The sequence below is a fragment of the Takifugu flavidus genome, chromosome 19 (assembly GCF_003711565.1).
Source record: "Takifugu flavidus isolate HTHZ2018 chromosome 19, ASM371156v2, whole genome shotgun sequence".
NCBI lineage: Eukaryota > Metazoa > Chordata > Actinopteri > Tetraodontiformes > Tetraodontidae > Takifugu > Takifugu flavidus.
This window is the reverse complement of record NC_079538.1, coordinates 4,356,111-4,370,655: the sequence shown is the minus strand read 5'-3', so window position 1 is coordinate 4,370,655 and position 14,545 is coordinate 4,356,111. Positions and strand designations below refer to the sequence as shown.

General features: G+C 48.6%; 1 protein-coding gene across 1 annotated transcript in view; it reads right to left on the bottom strand.

Annotated features, from left to right (window-relative positions):
- Positions 1–10,213: 10,213 nt before the first annotated feature.
- LOC130515775 (meiosis-specific nuclear structural protein 1-like) overlaps positions 10,214–14,545 on the bottom strand; it is a 5,787-nt gene continuing 1,455 nt past the window's right edge. Inside the window, exons 2-9 of the mRNA XM_057016260.1 lie at positions 13,169–13,233; positions 12,995–13,093; positions 12,634–12,863; positions 12,155–12,469; positions 11,927–12,064; positions 11,750–11,846; positions 11,367–11,644; positions 10,214–11,181 (exon numbers count right to left, since the gene is read on the bottom strand). Coding sequence (XP_056872240.1) covers positions 10,672–11,181; positions 11,367–11,644; positions 11,750–11,846; positions 11,927–12,064; positions 12,155–12,469; positions 12,634–12,750 — 1,455 coding nt within the window. The 5' untranslated portion in view covers positions 12,751–12,863; positions 12,995–13,093; positions 13,169–13,233 and the 3' untranslated portion in view covers positions 10,214–10,671. The remainder of the gene's footprint in view (positions 11,182–11,366; positions 11,645–11,749; positions 11,847–11,926; positions 12,065–12,154; positions 12,470–12,633; positions 12,864–12,994; positions 13,094–13,168; positions 13,234–14,545) is intronic.

Here is a 14,545-nt window from a genome sequence, read left to right as displayed (position 1 = left end):
AGGAGGGTGGGAGCAGTTGGGAGTCCAGTAGCAACACAGCTTTTCTGGGACATCTGCTTGGTATGTGTGTGTGTGTGAGTGTGTGTGAGTGTGTGTGTGAGTGTGTGTGAGTGTATGTGTGTCTGTGTGTGAATGTGTGTGTGTGAGTGTGTCTGTGTGAGAGTGTCTGTGTGTGAGTGTGTCTGTGTGAGAGTGTCTGTGTGTGAGTGTGTGGGAGTGTGTGCGTGTGTGTATGTGTGTGTGTGTCTACATAAACAAATGTGTCGCTAGCAAACCTAAATATGTGCAGCAGGAGGAGGAGGAACAATCCAGATCAAAAGCACGTACACAGATGTGTTACACGTGCAGGTGTCTTGTCTTGTCTTGTTTGAAAGAAAAACATCTTGTTCCTCTCAGCCTCTCCTCCAACATCACAGCTAAGTGCAGCGTTGGGGCTAAAGGCTCATCGTGAGTCACCTGTGTCGTGAGCAGGATGTTCAGAATCCCAGTCCTGGCCCAACGTTTTCCAGGATGCCAGATTGTGCGAGCTAATATGCTAACCCTTTATGACCAGACCTTCCTCTGGCTCAGAAACAAGGCAGCTAAAGTCCAGAGTTTCAGGGGTCAAAGGTCGGCGGGGGGTAAACAAACTGTTAATCTACTTCCCTGCTGCAGCCCGAACGCGTGTGTCACGGAAGCGGCGCGTGAACTTCATCTGAAGATCCCTGACGTGGACCCGGGTCCCCGCAGCAGGTGCTGGGACGCCGAAGCGTGCCCCCCCACCGCGGTGGACGTATAGGACACGCTCATATATAGACTGTTGTTTACATGGAGGGGCAGATGGGGGGGTGGCTCGCCCACTGGGCTTTTTTGAGACTTTCATCATGTCGCTTGCTAGCGTCCGATTCCTCGTATCCTACATACGCACGTCTGTTTGTACACGCTCGGGTTTCAGCGTGCGGGGGAACCCGACACCCCAACGCTGGCACGCAAGGTCAATTTGCACTTCTCGGAGTGTAAAATGCCCTCTGGAGTCTCTCGGAGGCAAGTTACAGTATGGAGGGTAATAACGAGATCAAAGCTGGTCTGAAGGCTCCAGCGGAGGTCTCTTCATGCTAATGACCCAAGAACGGCTCCAGGAATTTTAAGGGCTGGTTGGGAAATCAGAGTAAAGCTCGTTTACCCGTTTTAGTCCAAAATCAACAAACACTGAAAGCACCGGTTGTGGTGAAGGTTTCGATCAGAAGGTTTTGATCAGGTTACGATCAGAAGGTTTTGATCAGAAGGTTTCGATCAGGTTTCGATCAGAAGGTTTTGATCAGAAGGTTTCGATCAGAAGGTTTTGATCAGAAGGTTTTGATCAGAAGGTTTTGATCAGGTTTTGATCAGAGGTTTTGATCAGAAGGTTTCAATCAGGTTTCGATCAGGTTACGATCAGAAGCAGCGACTGAGGCTGATATGACACAGATGTTGGGGTGGCAGCAGGCCTGGGCAAAAAGCCACCTCTCTTCCTTTCCTACAGTATTTTGTGATACTGTCCTGATGAAAGGTCTGTCATGTTCATCACGTTCTTGAATGAATGAATGAAGCTTAAAGGCCCATAAAACCTGCTGAGTCTTGTGTATGACAGAGACTCAGAGGTCAAGGGGTCACCGCCGTAGAGAAACCCGGGAAGGAGCCGTAAAGGCCACTCGGAAGCCGCTGGCTTTGCTCTTTGCTCTGTAGGTCCTCCTTCATGGACCTTCGCTGCAGATCCACAGATGTGTCTGTAATTAAGATCGTTTGGATTTTCCCGAGTCAGGTCTGAACACATGACCTTTAATGGTGGAAAATCACAAGAGGAGAGCCCGGCTTTGTGCCTTTGGTGGTATTCCAACACCCACTCCGTGACTCATCCCCGACGCGCCTGCTTCGTAATACTTTAATGAATGAGTGTTTTTGTAATATCAAACATTCCTCGGTCGGTTTGGGCAAGTCACAGAAACGTTGCCCTGAGCCACTTGAACACCTCTTAAAGAAACGCTGCCAACGAAAGTGAAGTAGCGCACGAAATGTGTCGAAAGCCGCAGCCCAAACATTCCCAGTGGCCCTGCTTTTATTCCCCAGGAAATCCACCTTCCACATATTTCAGCGGTGACACTGGCTCCTGTAAACCAGCGTGCTGAGGCTTGACGCCTCATTCAGGAAATCGTATTGACGAGATGGACCTGGGGATACATTAGAATCTGGTCCTGCCCCGGAACCCAACCCAGGACCAGCTGGGGCAGATTGATCACAGCGTAGAGGACCTCCGCTCTCTGCGTCGGAGGTGAGAGTGACTCCAGCAGAGAGAAAAATCAATGAACCCAAAGCTCATCGATACCTCAGTGGATCGGCATCACTTGACCTTTGACAGCCGCGACCTCAGAGCGCCGATCAGAGGTCAAACCTGCGCCTGCTCCACTCAACAGCGCTCGGGTAAAAGAACAAGACCAATAAAATGTCACACTGTTTTATTCAGGGTGCGACTGAAAGCGAAGCTTTGAGCGTCAGTGAGGAGGCTCCCCCGTCGTTCCCAGTTCCCAGCGAGCTCAGTCACTGGCGATACTGGGAAGATGGCGTGCGTGGTCGGGACACTAAAGGCGGCCTTGTCACAGTACGGCTGCTCCAGCTCGTCTGATAGGGAAATTGGATCTAGACTTGAGAGGGGAGTGTAATGCGGTTAAAGGCATCATGAAAAGCCTGCTCAAACAGGATTTCAACCTGCTGACTGCTGCCATGAGGCAAGTGATTAGGGAAACTGTGTGTGCGTGTGTGCGTGCGTGTGTGCGTGTGTGCGTGCTGCATCTTGTGGACCAAAATACTCATTCTACTAGCACAGTCAAGATATTTTTGTCAAGTAAGGCCATTTTGGCTGGTCCTCATGACTCAGAGGACTGTTTGAGGGTTACGACGTGGGTTTACGTCGGGGTTAAGGTTTAAAGGTTAGCTGAGATGGTTAGAAAATGAGGAAGAGGAGGAGGAGGCTCACAAAGATAGCAATGTGAGGATGTGTGTGTGCGTGAGTGCGTGTGTGTGTGTGTGTGCCTGCGTGTGTGTGTGTGTGTGTGTGTGCATTCTTCAGTCAGATTCTACCACCCTTCACCTGGAAACGGGTCAAACACGTAGAAACAGGTGTTAAATGATTTGGCACTACAAATAAAACAGAGACAGATCGGAGAGTTCTTGCATCAGATCTATCATAGATAGATCTATCATATCTATCACTGCATAGATCTGATAAGGGTCTCATATCATTATGTGGGTGCGTTAACAATTGCGACACAATGCGATGCAGCTGAAAGATGGATGGAAGCAGCGAACGAACCGGGACACAGTTTAGTTCCTGTTTCTTCAGAAACAGATGGAGGAAACGGAGTTTTTGGGCCCTGGACACACGTTCCAGGTGTAAACAGGTCCTGATGTGCTCTAATGTCGCTCACAGGATTCACGCTTGGCCTCTTCAGAACGTAAAACATTCGGATTCATCAGCTTCCTCTCCTCTGCATTGTCAGAGCCTAAAACTTAGAGTCAGTCAACCATGAGTTAGGGCAGGCTGCTCACGAATGGAGCGGAGGGCAGGAGTGAGAACAAATCTAGAGGCAGATCCAAAAGATTTGACCTCGTTAAAAGAACCAAACAAAGAACAAAATTAGGGCCCACTGTGCCCTAAATGGGCTCACACCTTTGTTAATGGGGGCCCAGACCAGACCAGTCCAAAACCAGACCCAGAGCCTGACCCCCGAGCAAGGAAAGAGTTTAATAGGAGGAAACCTTGAGCAGGACCAGGCTGCTATGGGGGACCTGATGCTTAGAGGAGAGTCTAACGGAGACGACAAAGACCCAAGAGACTCATCCTGGGATACGTTTAGTTCCAATACGATGTCATCACACATCAATAATTAGAAACAAAGCAGCCGAGATGGTCGATTCCCCACTTATCCTCAAATACACCCCAAAATGATGCTCCACTTATTTGGAATACCTTCGTATTCCTGGGTGAGCCTCGGTGAAAGGATCGCTGCCTGGAGCCGCGGATTACGGACTAAGATAAGTCTAATTCCCATTAGAGAATCAAGTCGCAGACAGGCAGGCAGACAGACAGACAGGCAGGCAGACAGGCAGGCAGGCAGGCAGGCAGGCAGGCAGGCAGGCAGGCAGGCAGACAGGCAGGCAGACAGACAGACAGACAGGCAGGCAGACAGGCAGGCAGGCAGGCAGGCAGCAGGCAGGCAGGCAGATAGACAGACAGGTAGGCAGACAGGCAGGCAGGCAGAGAGACAGGCAGACAGGCAGGCAGGCAGAGAGACAGCAGGCAGGCAGGCAGGCAGGCAGGCAGGCAGACAGGCAGGCAGAGAGACAGGAAGGCAGACAGGCAGGCAGGCAGGCAGGCAGGCAGGTAGGCAGACAGGCAGGCAGGTAGGCAGACAGACAGGAAGGCAGACAGGCAGGCAGACAGGCAGAGAGACAGGAAGGCAGGCAGGCAGGCAGAGAGACAGGCAGACAGACAGGAAGGCAGACAGACAGGCAGGCAGAGAGGCAGAGAGACAGGCAGACTGCACTTTAAATGCAGCAGACCAAGGAAAGGTGCAGTAAATGCCCCGTCTGACAGCTGCAGCGTGCGCTTTCTGAATGGACCAGCGTGGTTTCTTGCACCGTGGTCGGTGTAGATGCACGTGCGCGCGCCGGGGAACCGTTTTAATAGCTGCTGGTCAAGGTCAGAGCCTTCGCGGTGCTATGTGTGGAATGAGCGAAGGCCTTCGCCCGCTCTGCCTTCAGCCGACTCCAGAGAGTCGCGCTCATTGTGTGGCAGCCGAAGGGGAACAAAGACATTTCCACTGGAGGAACTTTGGGTTCCTGTCGATAAGGAGGGCAGCGGCGCGGCCCGGCCCTGTTTATATGCTTGTGTACAGTTGGGAGCTGTGTAGCAGGAGAGGCTCGCACTTTCCAGACAAGTGGCGGCTGTATAAATAGTAACGCTCAGCGGAACATCAAAGTGGGAGAGAGAGAGAATTCCTACAGTTGATGAAGGGAATCACTGTTTACTGCAGGTTTGGGTTCAGATGGAGACGTGTGACAGGCCGAGGCCCCGACGTTAACTACCTGAAACAGGGCCGCCCGGCAGGAATATCGGCCCCGGTTAGAGGGCCAATCAGAGCTGAGGCTGAGCTGCCACAGTCTCGTCTGGAGGTAGTTGGAGTGAGTCCAACGCTACGTTCTGCACCTTTGTTGACTTTTATGCAAAATGTCATAAAAAATCTCATTTGGTCTTTTGTTTTTGGCTCTGTGCCGTGTCTGAGAAGATGCCGAGCGAGTGTATTCCCATTATTGCATTTTCATTGGGAAGCCCTTCAGATGAGAGGACGTTAGCGTCCTCATTTCCTCTGCGCTCACGTTCACACACACGTCTGCTGCTTTTCCTGCCCCACTTATCGCCGCCTAATTGCCACTAATGTCGAGGAGACATCGTCGAATCTGAGCTGCTTCATTCACTTATCCTGCCGCTGAGGCACGACGCTTTCATGTCGTACATTCCCACGGTTGCGCCGGGGGACTTTCCGGAGCTCCGCTCACGGCTCAGGATGCTGCCCTCTCTGCCCCCCCCCCACACACCCCACTTCGAGGAAATCTTTCTGTTTGCATCTGTTGATTAAAGATTCGTTTGTCAGTGTGGATTTAACAGGGAGTTTGTGTTTAGTCACTATTTTATCGCTTTTATGACGTCAAAGTTCAGGAGTCTGAGCCAATAATTGAGGAAATGGGACCTTTTACTGATCATTTCTAAATACAGAGGTGAGCCAACAAGCCTATGAGTCGTGTTTACTCAGCTTTGCATTTCAGTAACAGAAAACCTGTGAAAAGTGATATTGTGCTCACAGGAACGTCTCCCTGCAGAGGTCAAACATCAGAATCCCAATGACACGCCGCTCTTTTAACAACTGTAAATATGACAGTAATGGCTGTTTGAGGGGTTTGGTTACACACTTGTGTGCTTGTCGACAAATTTATCCACAAGCTTTGACACAATTTAAACTCAGTGCCATGATAAATGAATCAGATCATGATTTATCAAGTGAAGCTACGCCCAGAAAGGCAAAGGAGCGCATGCTATTGTTTTTTTATTGGGTCCACATAATGAAGCTAAACAAAACAGGGTGTGAGTGGAAACTGACACTAAATCCCACCTCAGACACCTGATAAGGAATCTGAGTGCGACATGAACAACAACAGGCAGGGAGCCAAGGATCCTCAGAGGCAGCACGTCCGTGATGAGAGCTGAGAGAGCAGAGAGGCGCGAGGCATGTGCACGGAGGGAGAGGCTGCCACATTAGGCCCGTCGCCGTTTCCTGTGTGTGTCAAGCCTCTGTGACAGAGTTCATACATGAGGGCTGTTTTCCTCAGTTTCCACAAAACAGAGAGATCAGTGCAACTACGATCTCAGGCCCAGAGGGTGCTCTGATCCTGTTCACAGATCCTGTGCAGATGGTTTTATAGTGCTAGTAATGCTCCTCCTTCAGTGGCTCGTTTGACCCTTATTGATTTTTCTCCTCAGAAGGAGTCGATGCAGGGATGAAGATGGCTGCAGCACAGAGGGTCAGTAAGTTTACAGGCAAGGGAGGGAGGCGGGGGGGGGGGGGGGAGGGAGGGAGGGAGAGAGGGAGGGAGGAGGAAGGCAGGAGGGAGGGAGGGAGGAGGAAGGCAGGTAGGGAGGGAGGAAGGGAGGGAGGGAGGAAGGGAGGGAGGAAGGGAGGAAGGGAGGAAGGAGGGAGGGAGAGGGAGGCAGGGAGGGAGGTAGGCAGGGGGGGAGAGAGGGAGGAGGAAGGGAGGGAGGGAGGGAGGAAGAGAGGGGGGGAGGGAGGCAGGAAGGCAGGGAGGGAGGGAGGGAGGGAGGGAGGCAGGGAGGCAGGGAGGCAGGAAGGAGGGAGGGAGGCAGGGAGGAAGGCAGGGAGGAAGGGAGGGAGGGATCATCATCACCACCAGCAGCAGCAGCACCACCAGCAGCAGCAGCACCAGCAGCAGCACCACCAGCAGCAGCAGCAGCAGCAGCAGCAGCACCAGCAGCAGCACCAGCACCAGCAGCAGCAGCACCAGCACAGCACCACCAGCAGCAGCAGCACCACCATCAGCAGCAGCACCACAGCAGCAGCACCACCACCACCAGCACCAGCAGCAGCAGCAGCAGCACAGCACCACCAGCAGCACAGCACCACCAGCAGCACCAGCAGCAGCAGCACCACCAGCACCACCAGCAGCATCACCACCAGCACCAGCAGCAGCAGCACACCAGCAGCAGCAGCACCACCATCAGCAGCAGCACCACCAGCACCAGCAGCAGCAGCAGCACACCAGCACCAGCAGCACCACCAGCACCAGCAGCAGCACCACCAGCACCAGCAGCACCAGCACAGCACCACCAGCACCAGCAGCAGCAGCAGCAGCACCAGCACCAGCAACAGCAGCAGCAGCACACCAGCACCAGCAGCACCACCAGCACCAGCAGCATCACCACCATCATCATCACCATCACATCACCACCATCACCATCATCATCATCATCATCATCATCATCACCATCACCATCATCATCACCACCATCACCATCATCATCATCACCATCATCATCACCATCATCACCATCACCATCACCACCATCATCATCATCACCACCATCATCATCATCATCATCACCACCATCATCATCATCACCATCATCATCATTATCACCATCATCTTCATCATCATCAGGAATTGTGACTCTGGAAATGCCTGGTTTCAGCGCTGCGCCTGTGGAAGTCATCTAGCATGTTTTTACTGCCCTCTGCTGTCCTAAGATGTGCAACACAAGCGCGAATTGTTGCAGCCAGTCGTGATCCGGGTGTTTTCACTGAGACCCTGAGAGGCACCAGCTCCTCTCCACCCTTCTGATGATCAGCTCATGGTCAGATGAAGAGGCCTGATGCTCAAAGTAATTCTTGTGACCCCTCCAGCAGCAGGGATGACAGGAGACAGTAAAGATAAAAAACTATGGACGACATGAAGTCACAGCTGCAAGGAGTCCCAGGGAACAGAGGAGGAAAGGTCCTGTCCAACCCCTGGAGACAGCGACACAACCGGAGACTTTAAACTAGCCCCCTTTATCAGTTGTTCTTTTTAAAGGCTAAAGTTGGATTAGCTACTAAAGAATGAGAATAAAAATAACATTATTGGCAAAAAATTCCAAGGAAACACTGCATCTCTAAAAACTTGTTTATTAAAAGTATCACCGGTACTTTAACGGACTGGAGTGAACAATTGAATGTAATTCACACACTAATATCTGCACCCTGGGTGGTGTGTGTGTGTGTGTGTGTGTGTGTGTGTGATTTGCTTAATCATTCGCAGCATTTTGGTCATGTCCTAATTAATGGAGCCTCCAGCATTCCTGCTTTTATCTGGCGACACAAAGAAAAGCATTTTGTAACTGCAATAAATCACAGGCTGCAGCCGCTCGCTGACACGCCAACACAACGGCGTTGCCTCTCCGGTCGCCACGTTAGCGACTCAACAATCACACCTAAAGAGCGTGAAATCAAGCACGGAGAAAGAGTTGGGCAACAAAAGACAGGATGGTTAATCAGTGAAGAGCTGGAGTGACCAGTGTCATCAGGCCCAGAAAAGAAGGTTCCCATTTTTCTTTAATGTTCCCATGATGTGACATTTTCACTCGGAACATTTAAAAACCAACCTGAAACGGCCTCCCTCCTTCCCACAGCTCCTCCCAGTTTTAGGGGACAACTAAGTCCATGTAAAAGCCTCCGGAGGCAACATGTCATGACCTTTAAAGAGACATTTTAGGAACAATTTGTCAAATTTGTCAATTCAATTGCTGATTCTTTAACCTGTGAGAAGATGGAGGGCAGTAAAAACATGCTAGGTGTATGTTATAGCATACATACATATTTAAAGTGGCTTCATGGTAAAAGAGATTAACGGTGAGTTGATTCATGTTGAGTGAAATGTATTTATTTCGAGGCAAATTTCTGGACACCTAAAGTCACCATAGAAGCAGCATAATTCTGAACCCGTTGATCTTTATAAATGTATCTAGTTCACATATGCTGGGCAAGAGGACTCGCCGGATCAAAAGTCAGTCCTTGAGTCAGTCAACAGATCTCGAGGGGCAGTTTGGGCCTAAAATGCCCATCGAGATGAGTTTTGGCCACAGTCCTCGTTCGCCGGTGGGAGTTACCAACAAGTATAATCTACCACAATCAGCATTCCGTGAACTCAGATTCCAGCATGATACATTCTGGTTCTTCTTAAAGATTTTAGATTCCAGGAAGATCTTGTGCACCCCCCCACCCCCCCCAAGATGAAATCTTCCTCAACCTCCAGAAAAAATGTTCCAATTCTGCTGTGTGGTTTTTAAGGGTGAAGTTTGGAGGTCGTTGAAGAGGATCAGGGTAAAAAGGCAGTTAGTCCCGGTGATACACCTGTGGAGGCGTAGATGTCTGGCAGAGGTGGCTGTAGTAGCTGTTTAATGACTGCTCCAGGAATGGAGAGGTGTGCTGATAGTTCCGAACAGAAGAGACGTGCAGAGTTGTGACAACCAGACATGTTTATGAGCCATAAAATAATTTTATAGGAAAGAGTGGAAGGTAGACAGAGGTGCGACCACTGATGACAGGGGTGCTGAGGAAAACATAGGAAACAGTCCTGAGTTCAAAGGGGTGAAAATGTTAAGGCTCTCTTTTGGACGGATCAGGAGTGAGTCCGTCAGTGACAGCACATGTTAGTTCCCCATAAGACACTGAAAGTGGAATTACCAGGCAAGATTCCTGGAAGACCAAGGAGGGGATTTATGGATGTAGTTGACAGAGGACGTGACATGAAGAGGACTGGTCCAAGAGAAGAGGGAGATGGGACAATGGAAGCACTGAGAAGTATCCAAAAGTTGAGGAAATTGTGTTGCAACCCTATGGTAACGTAGGGGTAAGTTAGTACGACAGGGGTAAGTTAGTACAACCGGGGTAAGTTAGTACAACTGGGGTAAGATAGTACGACCGGGGTAAGTTAGTACGACCGAGGTAGGATAGTACGACTGGGGTTAAGTTAGTACAAACGGGGTAAGTTAGTACGACCGGGGTAAGATAGTACGACTGGGGTAAGATAGTACGACTGGGGTAAGTTAGTACGGCAGGGGTAAGTTAGTACGACCGGGGTAAGTTAGTATGACAGGGGTAAGTTAGTACGACAGCGAAGACTTGGACATCCTTCCCCACAGATGATGACGTACAGCCATGGTATAACATACATACGTCTCTATCTGGTACACGTAGCCTCTTGTGTTAGGGATATTCAGCTGGAGTCCATCCCAGCTGTCGTCATGGTGACAGGCATGAATGAATCGCTCACTTGTTTCAAAGTAACATTTTCAAGATTTACTTTATTCATCCCCCATAGGGAAATACATTTTTCAGCACAAGCATTGACCCTCCTGGCACCTTGTGTGTCTGTGTGTGTCTAATTTGGTGTTTTTCTTTTCTTTTGTTTCTTTTATTGATTTTCTCTATATTTGGTCGTTTCATTTTATTTCCTGACTATTGGTTTTTAAATCAAACATTCCTCTGTGAAGGAGAGGAATGTCTCACATGTTTTGTGAGACATGTAATCATTCTCATGATGAGGTTCTTCTTACACGAAGTCGCTCATTAGGCCGGGAGGGGATTCCACCGAAGCTGACCCAGTTTTCTTCAAGCTGCCGTTTGTCTGTTGATTGTCGTCAGGATCATCTAGCAGGTTTTGTGTATCACCAGCTGGTCCTTGTCTTTGGCCCAGTAATTTGTCCTGGAAGGAATGATCATCCAGGCTTTCTATCATCTTCACTGCTTCTGTTTCCACCTCTTTGTTCAGGGATCTTTGTGAAGTCCAACTTTTTAAAGAAAGCACAGCGATTCCCTCGGTAGAGCATTGACTTGATGATTTAGGCCTTGAGACACCAGTCGCAGCGCTCTGGTCCATCTGCTCCTCTCTGCTGATGGCGGTCATTTCTGCCAACATCTGATCTTCACTGAGACTCTTTGGCTTCTCCACTTCTGGGGAGTTTCGCTTTGTGTCCTGTTTTTTGCGCCTCTTCTCTTTTTTCTCCTCATGCTCCTGCTGTTCACCATTGTTCAGCTGGCTCTCCTCTAGCTTTGTTGGTTTCTGCGTATAAAATCAAGAACATGAATTAACTTCTGTACAACCAGGTCTAAATACGTTTTCAGCCTACTATCACAGGGGCCCTGGACCTAAAAATCAGTTTTAGCATCTTTAGTGAAAAGATGTCCTGAGAAATATTGACCAATATTTTGATGTGGAAATTTGGAAGTGAGGTGAAGCGGGTTTACCTGTGATGGTGGAGATTCATCAGGAGTCTTTTCAGTGGGCTCAGAGTCAGCTTTGTCAACAGGTTTGGACCCACCCAGGACAATTGCTTCAGTCTCATCTGGCTTTTCACTGGTTTTCATGTAGGTTTTAGCAGCATGCAGATGATTTGAAGAGCTTTTTCTGGTCTCGTCTGTCTTTACACTGGCTTTAGTGTAGGTTTTAACAGAGCGCATATGCTTAGACCATCCCTGTGTGGTTCTTTCAGACTCCTGCCGCCTCATGGTCTCTCTCCTGGAGTCTGTCATACACAAATTATACCAGAGATTAATTCCAATTTGGTATTTCAAACCAGAGTCTTAAAGACATACGGATATCCTGAGAAGATCATTTAAAAAGCCCATACCTTTCTCCTTTGTGTTGTTCTCCTTTATTTTCTTCGTTATTTCATTCATTACGAAGTGAGCTCCTGTGTTTGGGTTTCTTTGTGCCTTTCCCTCAATCTGAAGAAAAGTCAACAATCTGATGGTCAAACAGAGGCTCACAGCGTTCTACAAGCCAAAAACGTTGCATGCAGACTGACCAGGAGCTTGTTGTTGAGATCCTTCACCTTTTCCATGAGAAGGGAAATTTCCTCAGTCGCGGCTGCTGTTTTATTCTTCTCTGCTCGAAGTAGCTTTTGATGCAAACTGTTGGTCAGGTCAGCTTTGCGTTCTACCTCCTACAAATCACAGATATGTTCTGGTTGTGGAACATTTAAAAATGGATCAGTAAATAATTGGCATGAACGTGGCATCGCAGATGAACAAACCGCAGCTCTCTCCACCGCCTCCTGGGCCACTTTTTTCTGTTTGTCCAGTTCTCGTAGCATCTTATCTCTGGTCTCCATCTCTTTCTTAGCCATCAGCTGTTTCATGTGTGTGATGGTCTGCTCATGCTTTTTCACTTTAATTTGTTCCTTCAGAAAGATCAGGTTGTTGTCCTTTATTGTCTTCTCAGCTGCTCGCAGCTGCCTTCTGTAATTTCTGAGCTGCTCCTGCCACACGTGAGTGTCTTTGCTGTATTGTGCCTTTAGCTCCTCAAACTTGTTTTCTGTAATTTTGCTCTGCTGCAGACGCCCTTGTGCCTGCACAATGATAAAACCACAGATTTTAGGACACAACTAAGTCTTCAAAAAGAAAAAAAATCTACTACAATCTAACAGGTTGCACATTATTAAAGGGCATAAAAATACAAATTTCGGGGAAGAAAAATGTATTTTAAATAAACATCAATAAGGGGTGGGCCCACCTGTTTTAGCGTTCGGTTCTCGAGCTTGACCTTCTCAAGCTGAGTTAGAAGATTATCGATCACAGTCTTTAAACGCTTCATCTGCAGTTCTTGAGTTGCAAGAAGCTTCTTTGTCATTGCATTTTCGTTTTTAAGAGTTGCATTCTCAGTGGTGCTCTTGACAGCAGTAGGCCTCTGGCAGTTTGGTGGCTGTGGAACGTAAGGCACAGTCCCGAGCCTAAACCTGCCTGCTAAGTCGAGCACAGTTGAGTTTGGTTATTTAGCTATTGTGCTCATCCACGTTCTTAAGCTTTAAGCAAAATGAGTCAAAAGTGCAGCATTTATTTTTGTTTGCCATTAACTTGAGTGAAATTGTCTTTACCTTTCTGGCTGTTCTCCTTGGCTCTTTTCTCAACAGTATGGGGATTCTGGCACTTTGGTGGATGTGGAACATGAAGTACAGGCTCAAACCTGAAAAAGGCTGTAAGGGAGAGAAGACTTGAGGTCAATAATACCAGTAATACCAGTGAAACGCCAACAAGCACTTTTTGTTTACCGTTCTTATTGTTGATAGAAGAAATCTTTAATTCTTGTGCTTCTATTTTAGGAGGTGATGGGCTCCTGCATTTGGGTGATAGAGAACCTTCTGAGACGGATTCCCGACTCTTTGAATGTTCTCTATCAGATGTTTGACTGCGATCTAATTCAGGACTTGACCGTTTCATACTGTGATGTGGAAAAGGAAGATGAGGAGGAAGGTGATGCGGGAAGTTCTGGGCTTTCCAATTGCATATGCTTCGTTTTGTTGTCTACAAAATATATAGTTAGATATATAGTTATATCTATATATGTTATTTCTTAAACTTGGACAACCTTGCCCTTCATACTGGCTTTGTTGTTTATGCTTTGATATAGTTTGATACAGCCTCATCATATATGTATATTACTTTTAATGCTTTGATGACTCATAGGTGCATGGGAGGGGGAGGGGAGAGGAGGGGAGGGGAGGGTTCTGAGTTCAAAGGGGTGAAAATGTTAAGGCTCTCTTTTGGACGGATCAGGAGTGAGTCCGTCAGTGACAGCACATGTTAGTTCCGGATAGGACACTGAAAGTGGAATTACCAGGCAAGATTCCTGGAAGACCAAGGAGGGGATTTATGGATGCAGTTGACAGAGGACGTGACGTGACGAGGACTGGTCCAAGAGAAGAGGGAGATGGGACAATGGAAGCACTGAGAAGTATCCAAAAGTTGAGGAAATTGTGTTGCAACCCTATGGTAACGTAGGGGTAAGTTAGTACGACAGGGGTAAGTTAGTACAACGGGGTAAGATAGTCCGACCGGGGTAAGTTAGTATGACAGGGGTAAGTTAGTACGACAGAGGTAAGTTAGTACGACAGGGGTGAGTTAGTACGACCGGGGTAAGATAGTACGACTGGGGTAATATCGTACGCCGGGGTAAGATAGTACGACCGGGGTAAGTTAGTACGACAGGGGTAAGTTAGTACGACAGGGGTGAGTTAGTACGACCGGGGTAAGATAGTACGACTGGGGTAATATCGTACGCCGGGGTAAGATAGTACGACCAGGGTAAGTTAGTACAACCGGGGTAAGTTAGTACGACCGGGGTAAGTTAGTACAACCGGGGTAAGTTAGTACGACTGGGGTATGTTAGTACGACGGGGTAAGTTAGTATTACCGGGGTAAGTTAGTACGACTGGGGTAAGTTAGTACGACCGGGGTAAGTTAGTACAACCGTGGTAAGTTAGTACGACCGGGGTATGTTAGTATGACCGGGGTAAGTTAGTATGACAGGGGTAAGTTAGTATGACCGGGGTAAGTTAGTACGACCGGGGTAAGTTAGTACGACAGCGAAGACTTGAACATCCTTCCCCACAGATGATGACGTACAGCCATGGTATAACATACATACG